Source organism: Salmo salar, chromosome 03 (assembly GCF_965601325.2).
Source record: "Salmo salar chromosome 03, fSalSal1, whole genome shotgun sequence".
Lineage (NCBI taxonomy): Eukaryota > Metazoa > Chordata > Actinopteri > Salmoniformes > Salmonidae > Salmo > Salmo salar.
This window is the reverse complement of record NC_138293.1, coordinates 50,739,670-50,757,313: the sequence shown is the minus strand read 5'-3', so window position 1 is coordinate 50,757,313 and position 17,644 is coordinate 50,739,670. Positions and strand designations below refer to the sequence as shown.

Sequence of the window (17,644 nt, the reverse complement as noted above, 5' to 3'; positions counted from 1 at the left end):
TGTCTATTCCATTTGCACAACAGCATGTGACATTTATTGCCAATCAGTGTTGCTTCCTAAGTGGACAGTTTGATTTCACAGAAGTGTGATTGACTTGGAGTTACATTGTGTTGTTTAAGTGTTCCCTTTATTTTTTTGAGCAGTGTATAAAGTGGCATTTTTTAAAGTGGGTAGTGATATATTTATTACATCAATTTTTCATTATTAAAGTGGCTAGAGATGAGTCAGTATGTTGGCAGCAGCCACTCAAACAGCCATGGTCCTGTTTAACAGACTGATGTCCTTGAGATAAAAGCTGTTTTTCAGTCTCTCGTCACCGCTTTGATGCACCTGTACTGACCTCGCCTTCTGGATGATAACGGGGTGAACAGGCAGTGGCTAGGGTGGTTGTTGTCCTTGACGATCTTTTTGGCCTTCCTGTGACATCGGGTGGTGTAGGTGTCCTGGAGGGCAGGTAGTTTGCCCCCGGTGATGTGTTGTGCAGACCTCACTACCCCCTGGAGAGCCTTACGGTTGTGGACGGAGCAGTTTCCGTACCGGGCGGTGATATAGCCCGACAGAATGCTCTTGATTGTGCATCTGTAAAAGTTTGTGAGTGTTTTTGGTGACAAGCCGAATTTCTTCAGACTCCTGAGGTTGCCACCACGCTGTCTGTGTGGGTGGACCATTTCAGTTTCTCCGTGATGTGTACGCCGAGGAACTTAAAACTTCCCACCTTCTCCACTACTGTCCCGTCGATGTGGATAGGGGGCTGCTCCCTCTGCTGTTTCCTGAAGTCCACGATCATTTCCTTTGTTTTGTTGACATTGAGTGTGAGGTTATTTTTCTGACACCACACTCCGAGGGCCCTCACCTCCTTCCTGTAGGCCGTCTCGTCGTTGTTGGTAATCAAGCCTACAACTATAGTGTCGTCTGCAAACTTGATGACCAAGGTGGAGGTGTGCATGGCCAAGCAGTCATGGGTGAACAGGGAGTACAGATGAGAGCTGAGAACGCACCCTTGTGGGGCCCCAGTGTTGAGGATCAGCGGGGTGGAGATGTTGTTTCCTACCCTCGCCACCTGGGGCCGACCCGTCAGGAAGTCCAGGACTCAGTTGCACAGGGCGGGGTCGAGACCCAGGGTCTCGAGCTTAATGACGAGTTTGGAGGGTACTATGGTGTTAAATGCTGAGCTGTAGTCGATGAACACCATTCTTACATAGGTATTCCTCTTGTCCAAATGGGTTAGGGCAGTGTGCAGAGTGATTGTGTCGTCTGTGGACATATTGGGGCAGTAAGCAAATTGGAGTGGGTCTAGGGTGTCAGGTAGGGTGGAGGTGATATGGTCCTTGACTAGTCTCTCAAAGCACTTCATGATGATGGAAGTGAGTGCTACGGGGCGATAGTCATTTAGCTCAGCTACCTTCGCTTTCTTTGGAACAGGAACAATGGTGGCCCTCTTGAAGCATGTGGGAACAGCAGACTGGGATAAGGATTGGTTGAATATGTCCATAAAGACACCAGCCAGCTGGTCTGCGCATGCTCTGAGGACACGGCTGGGTATGCCGTCTGGGCCGGCAGCCTTGTGAGGGTTAACCCGTTTAAATGTTTTACTCACATTGGCTGCAGTGAAGGAGAGTCCGCAGGTTTTGGTAGCGGGCCGTGTCAGTGGCACTGTGTTGTCTTCAAAGCGAGCAAAGAAGTTGTTTAGTTTGTCTGGGAGCAAGACATCGTGGTCCGCAACGGGGCTGGTTTTCCTTTTGTAGTCCGTGATTGACTGTAGACCCTGCCATTCATGAACCCTGAATTCATGAACTTCTTTGAGGAAAAGATCATGATCATTAGAAAGCAAATTACGGACTCCTCTTTAAATCTGCGTATTCCTCCAAAGCTCCGTTGTCCTGAGTCTGCACAACCCTGCAATGACCTAGGATCAAGGGAGACACTAAAGTTTTTTAGTACTATATCTCTTGACACAATGATGAAAATAATCATGGCCTCTAAACCGTCAAGCTGCATACTGGACCCTATTCCAACTAAACTACTGAAAGAGCTGCTTTCTGTGCTTGGCCCTCCTATGTTGAACATAATAAACGGCTCTCTATTCACCGGATGTGTACCAAACTCACTAAAAGTGGCAGTAATAAAGCCTCTCTTGAAAAAGCCAAATCTTGACCCAGAAATTATAAAAAACTATCGGCCTATATCGAATCTTCCATTCCTCTCAAAAATTTTAGAAAAAGCTGTTGCGCAGCAACTCACTGCCTTCCTGAAGACAAACAATGTATACAAAACGCTTCAGTCTGGTTTTAGACCCCATCATAGCACTGAGACTGCACTTGTAAAGGTGGTAAAGGACATTTTAATGACGTCAGACCGAGGTTCTGCATCTGTCCTTGTGCTCCTAGATCTTAGTGCTGCTTTTGATACCATCGATCACCACATTCTTTTGGAGAGATTGGAAACCCAAATTGGTCTACATGGACAAGTTCTGGCCTGGTTTAGGTCTTATCTGTCGGAAAGATATCAGTTTGTCTCTGTGAATGGTTTGTCCTCTGACAAATCAACTGTAAATTTCGGTATTCCTCAAGGTTTTCACTATATATTTTACCTCTTGGGGATGTCATTCGAAAACATAATGTTAAATTTCACTGCTATGCGGATGACACACAGCTGTACATTTCAATGAAACATGGTGAAGCCCCAAAATTGCGCTTGCTAGAACCCTGTGTCTCAGACATAAGGAAGTGGATGGCTGCAAACTTTCTACTCTTAAACTCGGACAAAACAGAGATGCATGTTCTAGGTCCCAAGAAACAAAGAGATCTTCTGTTGAATCTGACAATTAATCTGGATGGTTGTACAGTCGTCTCAAATAAAACTGTGAAGGACCTCGGCGTTACTCTGGACCCTGATCTCTCTTTTGAAGAACATAGCAAGACTGTTTCAAGGACAGCTTTTTTCCATCTACGTAACATTGCAAAAATCAGAAACCTTCTGTCCAAAAATTACGCAGAAAAATGAATCCATGCCTTTGTTACTTTTAGGTTGGACTACTGCAATGCTCTACTTTCCGGCTACCCGGATAAAGCACTAAATAAACTTCAGTTAGTGCTAAATACGGCTGCTAGAATCCTGACTAGAACCAAAAAATTTGATCATATTACTCCAGTGCTAGCCTCCCTACACTGGCTTCCTGTTAAGGCAAGGGCTGATTTCAAGGTTTTACTGCTAACCTACAAAGCATTACATGGGCTTGCTCCTACCTATCTTTCCGATTTGGTCCTGCCGTACATACCTACACGTACGCTACGGTCACAAGACCCGGGCCTCCTAATTGTTCCTAGAATTTCTAAGCAAACAGCTGGAGGCAGGGCTTTCTCCTATAGAGCTCCATTTTTATGGAATAGTCTGCCTACCCATGTGAGAGACGCAGACTCAGTCTCAACCTTTAAGTCTTTACTGAAGACATATCTCTTCAGTAGGTCCCATGATTAAGTGTAGTCTGGCCCAGGGGTGTGAAGGTGAACGGAAAGGCTGGAGCAACGAACCGCCCTTGCTGTCTCTGCCTGGCCGGTTTCCCCTCTTTCCACTGGGATTCTCTGCCTCTACCCCTATTACGGGGGTTGAGTCACTGGCTTACTGGTGTTCTTCCATGCCGTCCCTGGGAGGGGTGCGTCACTTGAGTGGGTTGAGTCACTGATGTGGTCTTCCTGTCTGGGTTGGCGCCCCCCCCCTTGGGCTGTGCCGTGGCGGAGATCTTTGTGGGCTATACTCGGCCTTGTCCCGGGATGGTATGTTGGTGGTTGGAGATATCCCTCCAGTGGTGTGGAGGCTGTGCTTTGGCAAAGTGGGTGGGGTTATATCTTACCTGTTTGGCCCTGTCCGGGGGTTCCATCGGACGGGGCCACAGTGTCTCCTGACCCCTCCTGTCTCAGCCTCCAGTATTTATGCTGCAGTAGTTTATGTGTCGGGGGGCTAGCGTCAGTCTGTCAATTCTGGAGTATTTCTCTTGTCTTTTCCGGTGTCCTGTGTGAATTTAAATATGCTCTCTCTAATCCTCTCTTTCTTTCTTTCTTTCTCTCTCTCGGAGGACCTGAGCCCTAGGACCATGCCTCAGGACTACCTGGCTTGATGACTCCTTGCTGTCCCCAGTTCACCTGGCCGTGCTGCTGCTCCAGTTCCAACTGTTCTGCCTGCAGCTATGGAACCCTGACCTGTTCACCGGACGTGCTACCTGTCCCAGACCTGTTGTCCCAGACCTGCTGGAACCCTGACGTATTCACCGGACGTGCTACCTGTCCCAGACCTGCTGTTTTCAACTCTCTAGAGACAGCAGGAGCGGTAGAGATACTCTCAAAGATCGGCTATGAAAAAGCCAACTGACACTTACTCTTGTGTTACTGACTTGTTGCACCCTCGACAACTACTATGATTATTATTTTTTGACAATGCTGGTCATTTATGAACATTTGAACATCTAGGCCATGTGCTGTTATAATCTCCACCCGGCACAGCCAGAAGAGGACTGGCCACCCCTCATAGCCTGGTTCCTCTCTAGGTTTCTTCCTAGGTTTTGGCCTTTCTAGGGAGTTTTTCCTAGCCACCGTGCTTCTACACCTGCATTGCTTGCTGTTTGGGGTTTTAGGCTGGGTTTCTGTACAGCACTTTGTGATATCAGCTGATGTAAGAAGGGCTATATAAATACATTTGATTTGATTTGATTTGACATACATCTCGTGTCTGAGCCGTTGAATTGCGACTCTACTTTGTCTCCATACTGACGCTTAGCTTGTTTGATTGCCTTGCGGAGGGAACAGCTACACTGTTTGTATTCGGTCATGTTTCCGGTCACCTTGCCCTGATTAAAAGCAGTGGTTCGGGCGTTTAGTTTTGCGCGAATGCTGCCATCAATCCACGGTTTCTGGTTGGGGAATGTTTTAATAGACGCTGTGGGTACAACATCACCGATGCACTTGCTAATAAACTCGCTCACCGAATCAGCGTATTCATCAATGTTATTGTCCGACGCTATGCGGAACATATTCCAGTCCACGTGATCGAAGCAATCTTGAAGGGTGGAGTACGATTGTTTGGACCAGTGTTGAACAGACCTGAGCATGGGCGCTTCATGTTTTAGTTTCTGTTTATAGGCAGGGAGCAATAAAATGGAGTCGTGGTCAGATTTTCCGAAAGGAGGGCGGGGGAGGGCTTTATATGCGTCGCGGAAGTTAGAATAACAATGATCCAGGGTTTTTCCAGCCCGGGTCACGCATTCAATATGCTGATCAAATTTAGATTAGCCTTGTTAAAATCCCCAGCTTCAATAAATGCAGCTTCAGGATATGTGGTTTCCAGTTTACATAGAGTCAAATGAAGTTCTTTCAGGGCCGTCGATATGTCTGATTGTGGTGGGATATACACGACTGTGATTATGATCTAAGAGAATTCTCTTGGTAGATAATGCGGTCGGCATTTGATTGTAAGGAATTCTAGGTCAGGTGAACAAAAGGACTTGAGTTACTGTATGTTGTTATGATCCCACCACGTCTCGTTAATTGTAAGGCATACACCCCCGCCCTTCTTCTTACCAGAGAGATGTATGTTTCTGTCAGCGAGATGCGTGAAGAAGCCAGGTGGCTGGACCGACTCTGATGACGTATCCCGAGTGAGCCATGTTTCCGTGAAACAAAGAACGTTACAATCTCTAATGTCTCTCTGGAAGGCAACTCTTGCTCAGATTTCGTCTACCTTGTTGTCAAGAGACTGGACATTGGCGAGTAGTATGCTCAGGAGCGGTGCGCGATGTGCCCGTCTACGGAGCCTGACCAGAAGACCACTCCGTCTGCCCCTTCTGCGGCGCCGTTGTTTTGGGTCGCCGGCTGGGATCCGATCCATTGTCCTGGGTGGTGGACCAAACAGAGGATCCGCTTCGGGAAAGTCGTATTTCTGGTTGTAATGTTGGTGAGTTGACGATGCTCTTATATCCAATAGTTCCTCCCGACTGTATGTAATAAAACCTAATATTTCCTCGGGTAACAATGTAAGAAATAACACATAAAAAAAAAAAAAATACTGCATAGTTTCCTAGGAACGCAAAGCGAGGCGGCCATCTCTGTCGGTGCCGGAACTCTCCAGGATACCCGGGCCAGGTCAATTAGAAAGGCCTGCTCGTTGAAGTGTTTTAGAGAGCGTTTGACAGTGATGAGGGGTGGTCGTTTGACTGCAGACCCATTACGGACGCAGGCAATGAGGCAGTGATCGCTGAGATCCTGGTTGAAGACAGCAGAGGTGTATTTAGAGGGCAGGTTGGTCAGGATGATATCTATGAGGGTGCCCGTGTTTACAGATTTGGGGTTGTACCTGGTAGGTTCATTGATCATTTGTGTGAGATTGAGGGCATTTAGCTTAGATTGTAGGATGGCCGGGGTGTTAATAAGCATGTCCCATTTTAGGTCACCTAACAGTACGAGCTCTGAAGATAGATGGGGGGGCAATCAATTCACATTTGGTGTCCAAGGCACAGCTGGGGCTGAAGGTGGTCTATAACAAGCGGCAACGGTGAGAGACTTGTTTCTGGAAAGGTGGATTTTTAGAAGTAGAAGCTTGAATTGTTTGGGCACAGACCTGGATAGTATGACAGAACTCTGGAGGCTATCTCTGCAGTCGATTGCAACTCCGCCCCCTTTGGCAGTTCTATCTTGGCGGAAAATGTTATAGTTAGGGATGGAAATTTCAGGATTTTTGGTGGCCTTCCTAAGCCAGGATTCAGACAATGCTAGGACATCCAGGTTGGCAGAGTGTGCTCAAGCAGTGAATAAAACAAACCTAGGGAGGAGGTTTCTCATGTTAACATGCATGAAAGCAAGGCTTTTACAGTTACAGAAGTCAACAAATGAGAGCGCCTGGGGAATTGGAGTGGAGCTAGGCGCTGCAGGGCCTGGATAAACCACTACATCACCAGAGGAACAGAGGAGGAGTAGGATAAGGGTACGGCTAAAGGCTATAAGAACTGGTCGTCTAGTGCGTTCGGAACAGAGAGTAAAAGGAGCAGGTTTCTGGGCGCGGAAGAATAGATTCAAGGCATAATGTACAGACAAGGGTATGGTAGGATGTGAATACAATTGAGGTAAACCTAGATTTTGTCTCTAGAGACACCATTTAAACCAGGTGAGGTCACTGCATGTGTGGGAGCTGGAACAAAAGGGCTAGCTAAGGCATATTGAGCAGGACTGGAGGCTCTTCAGCAACGTTAGAGTCTGTTGTAGCCCCCTCGGATGGTTACATGAGCAGACCAGTCATGATGGATCGGCAGGGCTCCGTGTAGGCAGTAAAAGGGTCCAGACCAACTGGTAAAATAGGTATTGTAGCCCAAGAAATTGGCTGATGGACCTCTTCAGCTAACAGTCCGATATGCTCTAGACAGCTAGTGGGCCGCGGCAAGCAGGCCAGCATATGGGCCATCAGGCAACGTCACGATGGAGGAGCCTGTTGAAACCCCCTCGGGCGGATTCCATCGGTAGACCAGTCGTGATGGATCGGCGGGGCTCCGTGTCGGCAGTAAAAGGGGTCCAGGCCAATTGGCAAAATAGGTATTGTAGCCCAAGGAGTGACTGATGGACATCTTCAGCTAGCCGGGAGATGGGCCTAGCACAAGGCTAGTTCCAGGCTAACTGGTGCTTGTTTCGGGACAGAGACATTAGCCAGGAGTAGCCACTCGGATAGCAGCTAGCTAGCTGCGATGATCCAGGTGAAAAGGATCAGAGCTTGCGGTAGGAATCCAGAGATGTGGAGATTTGGTGGAGAAAAAGCAGTCTGGCATGCTCTGGGTTGAATCGCGCTGTGCAGACTGGCAGGAGTTGACCGGGCTAAGGTTAGCTGATGACCACTAGCAGTGGCTAACTGACTAGTAGCTAGTTAGCTGGCTAGCTTCTGTGGGGGGTTCCAGTTCTAAAGCGTAAAAAATAGCAGATCCATACCACATTGGGTGAGGCGGGTTGCAGGAGAGTATGTTGAAATTGAGGTTAAAAATATAAAGAATATATACAAAATATATATGAAGAAAAAAAAGATATATACATGGGACACGACAAGACAAAGACGTCTGAACTGCTACGCCATCTTGGATTTTATAAGATAAAATAAGCAAAGAGAAATGACAGTCCACCAGGCCTTCATGGTCGAATTTCTGCAAAGAAACCACTACTAAAGGACACCAATAATAAGAAGAGACTTGCTTGTGCAAAGAAACACGAGCAATGGACATTAGACCGGTGGAAATCTGTCCTTTGGTCTGGAGTCCAAATTGGAGATTTTTGGTTCCAACCGCCGTGTCTTTGTGAGACGTGGAGTGGGTAAACTGATGATCTCCGCATGTGTATTTCCCACTGTAAAGCATGGAGGAGGTGTTATGGTGTGGGGGTGCTTTGCTGGTGACACTATCTGTGATGTATTTTGAATTCAAGGCACACTTAACCAGCATGGCTACCACAGCATTCTGCAGCGATACGCAATCTCATCTGGTTTGGGCTTAGTGGAACTATCCTTTGTTTTTCAACAGGACAATGACCCAACACACCTCTGTGCTGGAGTGCTGCATCAGATGACCTGGCCTCCACAATCACCTGATCTCAACCAAGTTAACCTCTCTAGGGTAGGGGGCAGTATTTTCACGGCCGGATGAAAAACGTACCCAAATTAAACGGCCTCCTTCTCAGACTCAGAAGGTAGGATATGCATATAGTAGATTTGGATAGAAAACACTCTGACGTTTCTAAAACTGTTTGAATGATGTCTGTGAGGAAAAAAGAACTCATATGGCAGGCAAAAACCTGAGGAAAATCTTAGCAGGAAGTGGAATTCTGAATCTGTGGAATCTCTTACAGCCTTTGCCTATCAAATACACAGCGAGTTAGGATTTATTTAGCACTTCCTACAGCTTCCACTAGATGTCAACAGTCTATAGAAAGTTGTTTGAGACTTCTGTGATGAACAGAGAGCAAACAGAAGAAGTTGTTGTCTCATGAGGAGGTCGTTGTGTTCCAAAAAGTTTTTCAAAACAACGGATGGGTCCGGTTGGAATATTATTGAAGTTCTCGTTGAAAAAGGCCCTAAAGATTGCTGCTATACAACGTTTGACATGTTTGAACGAACCTAAATAGATTTTTTTTTATTTTTCGTCGTGATATTTTGGGCGCGCTTCCTACATTTGGAGTGGCTGACTGAACGCGCTATCAACAAGGAGCTATTTCGACATAAATTATGGAGTTTATCGAACAAAACAACATTTATTGTGGACCTGGGATTCCTGGAAGTGCCTTCTGATGAAGATTACTAAAGGTAAGCGAATATTTCTACTTTTATATGTGCATTTATATGAGTCCAAAATGGCTAGCTTGATGTCTTTTTCTGAGCTCAGTACTCAGATTATTGCAAAGTGTGCTTTCCACGTAAAGTTATTTTGAAATCTGACAATGCGGTTGCATTCAGGAGATGTTAATCTATAATTCTTTGAATAACAGATTAATATTTTATCAAGGATTCTAAATAGTAATTTTGTAAATCGTAGTGTTGATTCACCGGCAGTTGTGGAGGCTAAATATTTTCTGAACTTCACACGCCAAAGTAAAATGGTGTTTTTGGATATAAATATGAACTTGATAGAACAAAAAAATGCATGTATTGTGTAACATGATGTCCTAGGAGTGTCATCTGATGAAGATTGTCAAAGGTTAGTGCTTCATTTTAGCTGGTTTTCTGCTTTTGAACGGCTACCATTGCTTTGAAAATGCTAGGAAATGGTGTTCTTGCTCTTTTGCTATGGTGGTATCCTAACATAATCTAATGTTTTGCTTTCTCTGTAAAGCCTTTTTGAAATCGGACAACGTGGTTGGATTCAGGAGATGTTTATCTATAAAATGGTGTAAAATAGTTGTATGTTTGAGAACTTTGAATTATGACATTTTGTAGTTTTGAATCTGGCGCTCTGATTTTACACTGGCTATTGAATAGTGTTCGCTGCTCTGGCACCCCAATGGTGGAACAAGCTCCCTCACGACGCCAGGACAGTGGAGTCAATTACCACCTTCCGTAGACACCTGAAACCCCACCTCTTTAAGGAATACCTGGGATAGGATATAGTAATCCTTCTAACCCCCCCCCCCCCCCCCCCCAAAAAAAAAGATAGAGATGTACTATTGTAAAGTGGTTGTTCCACTGGATATCATAAGGTGAATGCACCAATTTGTAAGTCGCTCTGGATAAGAGCGTCTGCTAAATGACGTAAATGTAAATGAAGGAAAAGCAGCCAACAAGTGCTCAGCATATGTGGGAACTCAAAGACAGTTGGAAAAGCATTCCAGGTGAAGCTGGTTGAGAGAATGCCAAGAGTGTGCAAAGCTGTCATCAAGGCAAAGGGTGGCTATTTGAATCTCAAAAATAAAATCTATTTTGATTTGTTTAACACTTTTTTGGTTACTACATGATTCGGGGGGGGGGGTAGAAGGATTACTTTATCCTATCCCAGGTATTCCTTAAAGAGGTGGGGTTTCAGGTGTCTCCAGAAGGTGGTGATTGACTCCGCTGTCCTGGCGTCGTGAGGGAGCTTGTTCCACCATTGGGGTGCCAGAGCAGCGAACAGTTTTGAACATAACCAATCTAAGCTAGGTGCAGACATATAGACAATGCTGATTAATAAAAAATTATGTATTCTGTAGAGTTCCAAGCACATAGTGAGGAAATCATTCAAAAAAAATAAAAAGAGAGTTGCAAGGTGGGTTGGTGCCAAGACAACTAACAACAAAACACGAGGTCAGGGTTGGTGAGATCAGTAGACAGGGAGAATCCATAAAATAACAAATTGCTTGTCTAATATCTAAAGCAATATTGTTGTAAAAGAGGTCGTCACAAAGTACAACCTTGGCCTCGTGTTTTGTTGTTAGTTGTCTTGGCACCAACCCACCTTGCAACTCTCTTTTTATTTTTTTTGAATGATTTCCTCACTATGTGCTTGGAACAAAAGGGCTAGCTAAGCTCTGTCTGACTGGCTGACCTCCCTGGCTGCCTGCGCCTGTAAAGCCACTCGTCATGTGATGGATCTGCCACTTCCTGTGTCCCCTCTTTTACGAGTTATCCGACGTTAACCTCTGAAATGACAGCCTGAATCTTATAGGCTCCTGGAGCTCCAAGCTTTTTTCTGCGTCTGCCCGGGTCTAAGACATGGTATGCGTACAAAATGGCACCATATTCCCTATATAGTACACTACATTTGACCTGGGCTCTATATAGGAAATAGGGTGCCATTTGTGATGCACCCCATGATCTACAGCTACAGTACAAAAACTTTCAAAAGAAGGTGTTGTAAACTGGATGTTGTGGTTAGGGTCTCCTGAGCACTTAAGTACGTCCTTTTATTTATGTGGTCAGTGCAACACACACACCGCACCTTCGTAATTATAGCGTTACCATTTTTTATTTAACTACAGTGAACTACACACTAAATTCTTACCTTTCAGGTCCAGTGCATAAGCCTTTGAATGCACAGGTTTGTCCTGATTTGCTGTTATGGTACATTAGGCAAAAACTCTTGATACACATGGGAAACTTTCGAGAGTGAAAAACCCATTAGCTTTGCAGTTCTTGACACAAATTGGTGCGCCAGCCACCTACTACAAATACCCCGTTCAAAGGCACTTATATTTTGTTTTGCCCATTCACCCTCTGAATGGCACACATACACAATCCAAGTCTCAATTGTCTAAAGCTTAAAAATCCTTCTTAACCTGTCTCCTCCTCTTTATGTACACTGATTGAAGTGGATTTAGGGTTTCACCTGGATTCACTTGGTCAGTCTATGTCATGGAAAGAGCAGGTGTTCTTAATGTTTTGTATACTCAGTGTAATGCTGTTATAGGTGAGTGGGCCTTACCTGCAGCATATCACTGCTTTACAGGACAAGGCAAGGTCTAGGAAGTACTGCCGTGCTCCAAACGTAAGGGCGTATTTGAGAGTCTTTCCATCGATGATGAGGGCAAAATCGTTCTCCTTGTGAAGGGTGTCTCCCAGCATTCCACAGTGGTGGCTGAGGGTCTCCCTGGTTGCCTGTAAAGACACACATTTTCTCATCATTAGGACTACCATATCTAAACAGAACACATTCTACAAATGACAGTGAAGTAAAGTAAATATAGTTGAGGTTTTCAATGCAATGTTTTTGAGAGAACATGGCAACCTATTCTCCAGTGATTTCATTGATCTTATCATCAATACTTTTATTATTTTTACAGTGCAAGAAAATATGACAAGTATCATATTTACATATAGTAAAGATTATTCAGGCTTGCCAAGACAATTTAGGTTTGTTACTGAGGATAGAACATCATGCAATGATAGAACATAAGAAAATAACACGAAAATACATAAGGCACGCTCCATTAGAAATGGTTTGATGATTCATTTGGAAAAGCATACCTTCACATGGTATCGGGCATTAATAACAAAGTGATTCTATTCTCTCGTTGTTACAGTTCCATAATTTAGTTCTCAGCAACCAAGTACTGTACAGTTAGCTGTCTGGGTTTACGAGCCAATTTTCAGGAATGTCCCGAGCCATCTGAATTTGTTCAAACTGAAAGCCAGGAATATTTCCATATACTGACTAAACCTGGACTATTTTAAATCCCCGCTGACTTGAATACTATGGATACTTCACATGAACCCTGTTAGTTTAATGTTTCAAACTCTTCAAATGGCAAATAGGGCCTTAAAGAGGAGACTGTTATTCTAAGGGTTAAGGTGTACTGGCGGATGGGTCCTGTTTGGGTTGGGAATGCACTGAACCTCAATATAATTTTCCCCATAAAAAGCCACGTGATTCCCCGGATGATCTGCTGGAGCGATGAGCGGGGATAGTAAAAGTATCGGCTCCCGTGAGGACAGACACCCTAGACGTATGTCACTGGGATTCGTCATCCTTTGCGTTTCATGTTGAAAACCAAGAAGACGTACGGGTCACACAAAGCATCCCTGCTAGATACGATTTCCACAGATCTCAGTTCAGCGCTGTGCTGGAGAGCCCATTCGAAAGTCCATTGTCTTAACCCGGCTTTCAAGCGTCCTCGGAGGCCCCATCTTCTATAAGTCCCTAAATCAATGAGGGTGGTTAAAAATATAAGCTCTTGCTCTCTCCACTCTCCGTTCTCTTACTAAGCTGCCATATAGCAGCTGTCCTCCATGTTTTACATGCCTATTGGACAGAATATTCAGACGCCTGGCCAAGAGACGATTACTCAAATCACAAACCGAGCAAAAGGTTTGGGACGTGAATGGATGTATTCTCGGGTTGTGTTTGTGATATAGTGATACAATGACAAGCGATGTTGAAATGCCATAAATGGGCGGTAAGATCAAGTGCCATCTAATAGGAGCAGCTAAGGACAACATCCTGCACTCAGGAAAGCCCAGGATGGAGATAGACATACTGTAGTCATGGTGACATCATCTGTGCATCTGGAGAGAAAACCAATCAAGGATCCATTTCCAAGAGAGACCGGAACAGCTTTGGATGTGCTTATAAAAGAGGGTTCTGAGGGTTCTGAGGATTGCGAGCATGTGGTTCTGGGGCCAAGGGCTTGGTTAATGGAAATAAGATATTAGACTGCTTGAAACAACATGGATGAAATGTGATCGCAGCTCTGGTAATATTTATTTGTGCAGTAGGATACTTAACATCTTCTAGAGTATGTGGCTGTGCATACATTACTACAGGAGAGGTCACACATGCCCCAGACAGACTAAATCTTTAGGTTTTGAATTGGGATTGGAGACAGACATGCTGCTCTCAGACCACACTAATCAATGACATGGGTATAATTGGGTATAAATTGTCCATCAATTTCTGCTGCTGTTGTTGTCTGGCGAGGAATTGGTGACTGAGATGCATCCTTGTGATGGTAGTTATTGAATTAAACAAAATAAATAACAATATTTGTGAGCAGTGGTCATCAATATTTGGTCAAGTTGGATTACTACAAAGATGCCTATAATAGAATTTTGAATGACAGACTTTTCCACTCTCTGAAAAGGACATTCTACATTTTTTAACCAAGCTAAGGAATTCAGCCATACAATGATTTGAACAACATGATGTGCAGTGATAACTCCGGTTCTTGCCAACATGTAATTTAAACTTTACACCAGCTGTGGTTACTATGTAAAGACAATGAGAGTATTAAAAAGAGCGAGGTTAGTGATATGAAGTTCAATAATTGTCCTGTATGACTAACAGCCCATAACTAAGAAGTGACTCAAACAATTGTAAAGGTAAACACACACATAAAGAAGGGCGGAAAGTCACCCCGTTTGCCCATAGGAGTCGCAGACTCCAGCAGACTCAGGTGTGGTCTGAAGAGTGAGGTAAGGTTGAGACTCACAAGTATCTGCATCTGGGCTTGTGTGAGAGCGAGCGTATCAGCTGGGTTACGAGACCTAGGTGGGCCCTTCTACCCAAAGGTATCGTCACCTCCACCCGAAGGTGGTCACACCTAACACATTGAACAGATGGCTCGGCCGGGTGTGACTATAATGAAATGCAGGGGTGACCTAGTGGTCATGAATGAGGCTTGGGAGGGGTCATTTGAGGAGGGTTAGATACCTAAGGGCATGAACGGGATCATGCAACCCTCTCCTGGCATAACAAAGCTCTGAAACCAAAGCTTGAAGGACAATATTTTAAGAGAAGGGCCTCAAGTTTCACAGAGAGAGAGAGAGAGAGAGAGAGAGAGAGAGAGAGAGAGAGAGAGAGAGAGAGAGAGATGAAGAGAAAGAGGGAAAGAGATGAAGAGAGACAGAGAGAGAGAGATGGAAGCTAAAGAGGGAGAGAAATTGAATGAGAGGAGGCAGGGAGGAATGCAGCTGTGAGGACTTCGCCACATGAGCGTGGTCAATCCCTGATGTGGGCCATAAAACAGCATGCGGGCTGGCAAGCAACGTGTGTGTGTGTGTGTGTGTGTGTGTTACATACAAGAGTAAGAATAGACTCACATTTGACATATGTATCCAACCCTGGAACCCAAAACAGTGATTCCTCACAGGGTGAACTGGCACCACACTTGTGTGAAAGCATTTAACAGGGAACACTAATGTATGGAAGTGTGTGTTGTGTACCGACTTTGTACAGTGTATGTCTGGGAATGTTTGGGTACAAGCGATTTATCACGAAATCACGATAACCGCAATCAAGCAGTGCAGCCATTTGCTCAAGTAGGGTCCCCATTTCCACTTAGGTATTTTAGTGCTAATGCTATGTGTCTCCTCCTAAAGCCTCTTAGTTATGGCTAGACTGACCAGTTAACGTATGTGACTTAGTTGTGTTTGGTTTAGGAGTGGCTAGATGGCATCCATTCAAAAAACACGAGAGATTCCATCAAGACTTTGTGATCCATTGTTGATGAAAGTCTTGAGTAATGTAGCAAACAGGACATTACACACTTGACAGGGATTCCGAGTTGGAGGACGTGTCTCCATTAGTCTCATACAGTTCCATACAAACTTGGACACACCCAAAGAGGGGCATACACCGATAAATAAAGCACAGACATATTATGCACATCCGTGCACACCAACATCGACAACCCATGTGCGTTCATGCACGCACACAGGCAAACACATACACTTCCCAGTCAGTCTGCTGCCTCCAGGCCCAGTGTTTAGTCACGGCAGCTCCACCTGTCAGTGGGCATCAAGCAGAGCAGTCAATGATGTCTGAGAAAACAATGAGCCGTGGCTCACACACATTCTCCTCTGCCCTTCTGGTTTGACCCCTGACCTCTCTCTGCAATAGACACACTCTACACAGAAAACTTCAGATAGGCTTGACTCAAGCTTTGATTCAGTTGACTCATTTATGCCCCAGTTCAAAGTGGAGATTAGGTTGTGCAACTCAGACTTTTGCATAAATCATTCATTTAAATCAATGTGATATTTGCGAAAAAGTTAATCAAGTGGATCTCAAGTCAGAAGAACACCCTTAGTTTTAGAAGAGTGTGAGAAAGACTGTGTGATTGTGTATAGCAGTTAGGGTTTCCGTTAGGAACATTTGGCGCTTGACAAGTGACCAGGAAGATTTGAATTTATCAGGCATTTCAGAAATTTACCGGTCATCCATATGCATTGGGTGCGTAACCAATTAGGCCATCCATCCACGCAGCCAGCACAATCAATAAACAAGGGATATTGGCTAACTGAGTCACATTTACATGTCCTTAAAAAGCCTATAACTAATTCCAAAAACATTATTCCTTGTATTTCAAACTGTAGCATATGCAAAACCATATAGCCTATTGTTTTATTACTTTTTACTTTCCTAAAACAATAAATTGTCCATCTCAAAGTTTAGCTGTCAGAGATTTGAGGACAAAATGCATAAGGGCATTGCATACATAGGCCTATTGGCCTAGGCATCCACTGTATTATATTAATATAAATATATACTGTATATAAAAGGAAGAGAATCTTAGGCCTATAGCCCCAGAGAGCGAAAGCGATAAGAGATATGCCGGCGGCATGCTGCGACACTGGCATACATTTCTTTATACTTGTCAGATAGGCTATTGCGTCTGCTATACAGATATAGGTGTACAGAAGGAGGCTAATTAGTTAATTTCTATTTAGAATCTAAATATAAGCATTATATTGTTAGATTATAGGAGTAACTCTGGTAGACCTAAAACATTCTTCCTCATCTCAAGATCAACTGTCAGAGTCAATTGGAGTACCAGTGCACACTGCCTTCATATCATAGGCCACACCACACTAAACCTTCACAAAAATTCTAAACTTTATTAGGGGAAAATTGTTTATAGGGAAAATACAAGCAGGATATTATATTGCGGCAAACACAACATTACAGTTGGAACTTAATTTGGCTAAAGAAAATGGCTCATTAGAATGAAACAAAACACTTGTGAACTGGTTTAAACATTCACAAAAGTTTTGAACAGGCTATATTGCATCAATTACCAAGAAAGGCTAATGCCTATCGTACCCAACAAATGACAGCAATAGGCTAATGATATTTATTTTACAATAGGCCTACCTAACCTATCTTAAACTAAATATGGACCACACAATTAAGACAGATCGAATGTAATTTAGTCAACGAAAATGTCTCAACAGAATGAAACAAAACACATTTTGCATATTTGTGACCCGTTTCACTAATTCACAGGAGAGCCGTTTGAATGTAAATCTTTTTTTAATCAAAATGCGTTTTTTTGGTTACAGAAATGGCTTATTGAACATGTGAACTTTTCATGTGCCTTAATAACAAACTTCCATGCCCTCTGTAAATACAAATAAAATTGTTAAATTTCAAGCCTAGAATGGTTTAGCCACAGAAAATGTCAGAAACCTTCCCGCTAGCCATGATTGGCTGAGATAATGAGTGGGCTGGACATGCCGAGATATAAAATAAAATTTTATTGGTTACATACACATGTTTGGCAGATGTTATTACGAGTGTAGCGAAATGCTTGTTCTTCTAGTTCCGACAGTGCAACAATATCTAACAAGTAATATCTAACAATTTCACAACAAATAACCTAATATACACAAATCTAAGTAAAGGAATGGAATAAGAATATATAAATATATGGATGAGCAATTTAGA

The 17,644-nt window shown here is 43.9% G+C and overlaps 1 protein-coding gene across 1 annotated transcript in view; it reads right to left on the bottom strand.

Annotated features, from left to right (window-relative positions):
• The window catches only part of LOC106600634 (phospholipid-transporting ATPase IA), a 172,312-nt gene that overhangs the window by 106,881 nt on the left and 47,787 nt on the right, over positions 1–17,644 (bottom strand). Inside the window, exon 7 of the mRNA XM_082973546.1 lies at positions 11,906–12,078. Coding sequence (XP_082829672.1) covers positions 11,906–12,078 — 173 coding nt within the window. The remainder of the gene's footprint in view (positions 1–11,905; positions 12,079–17,644) is intronic.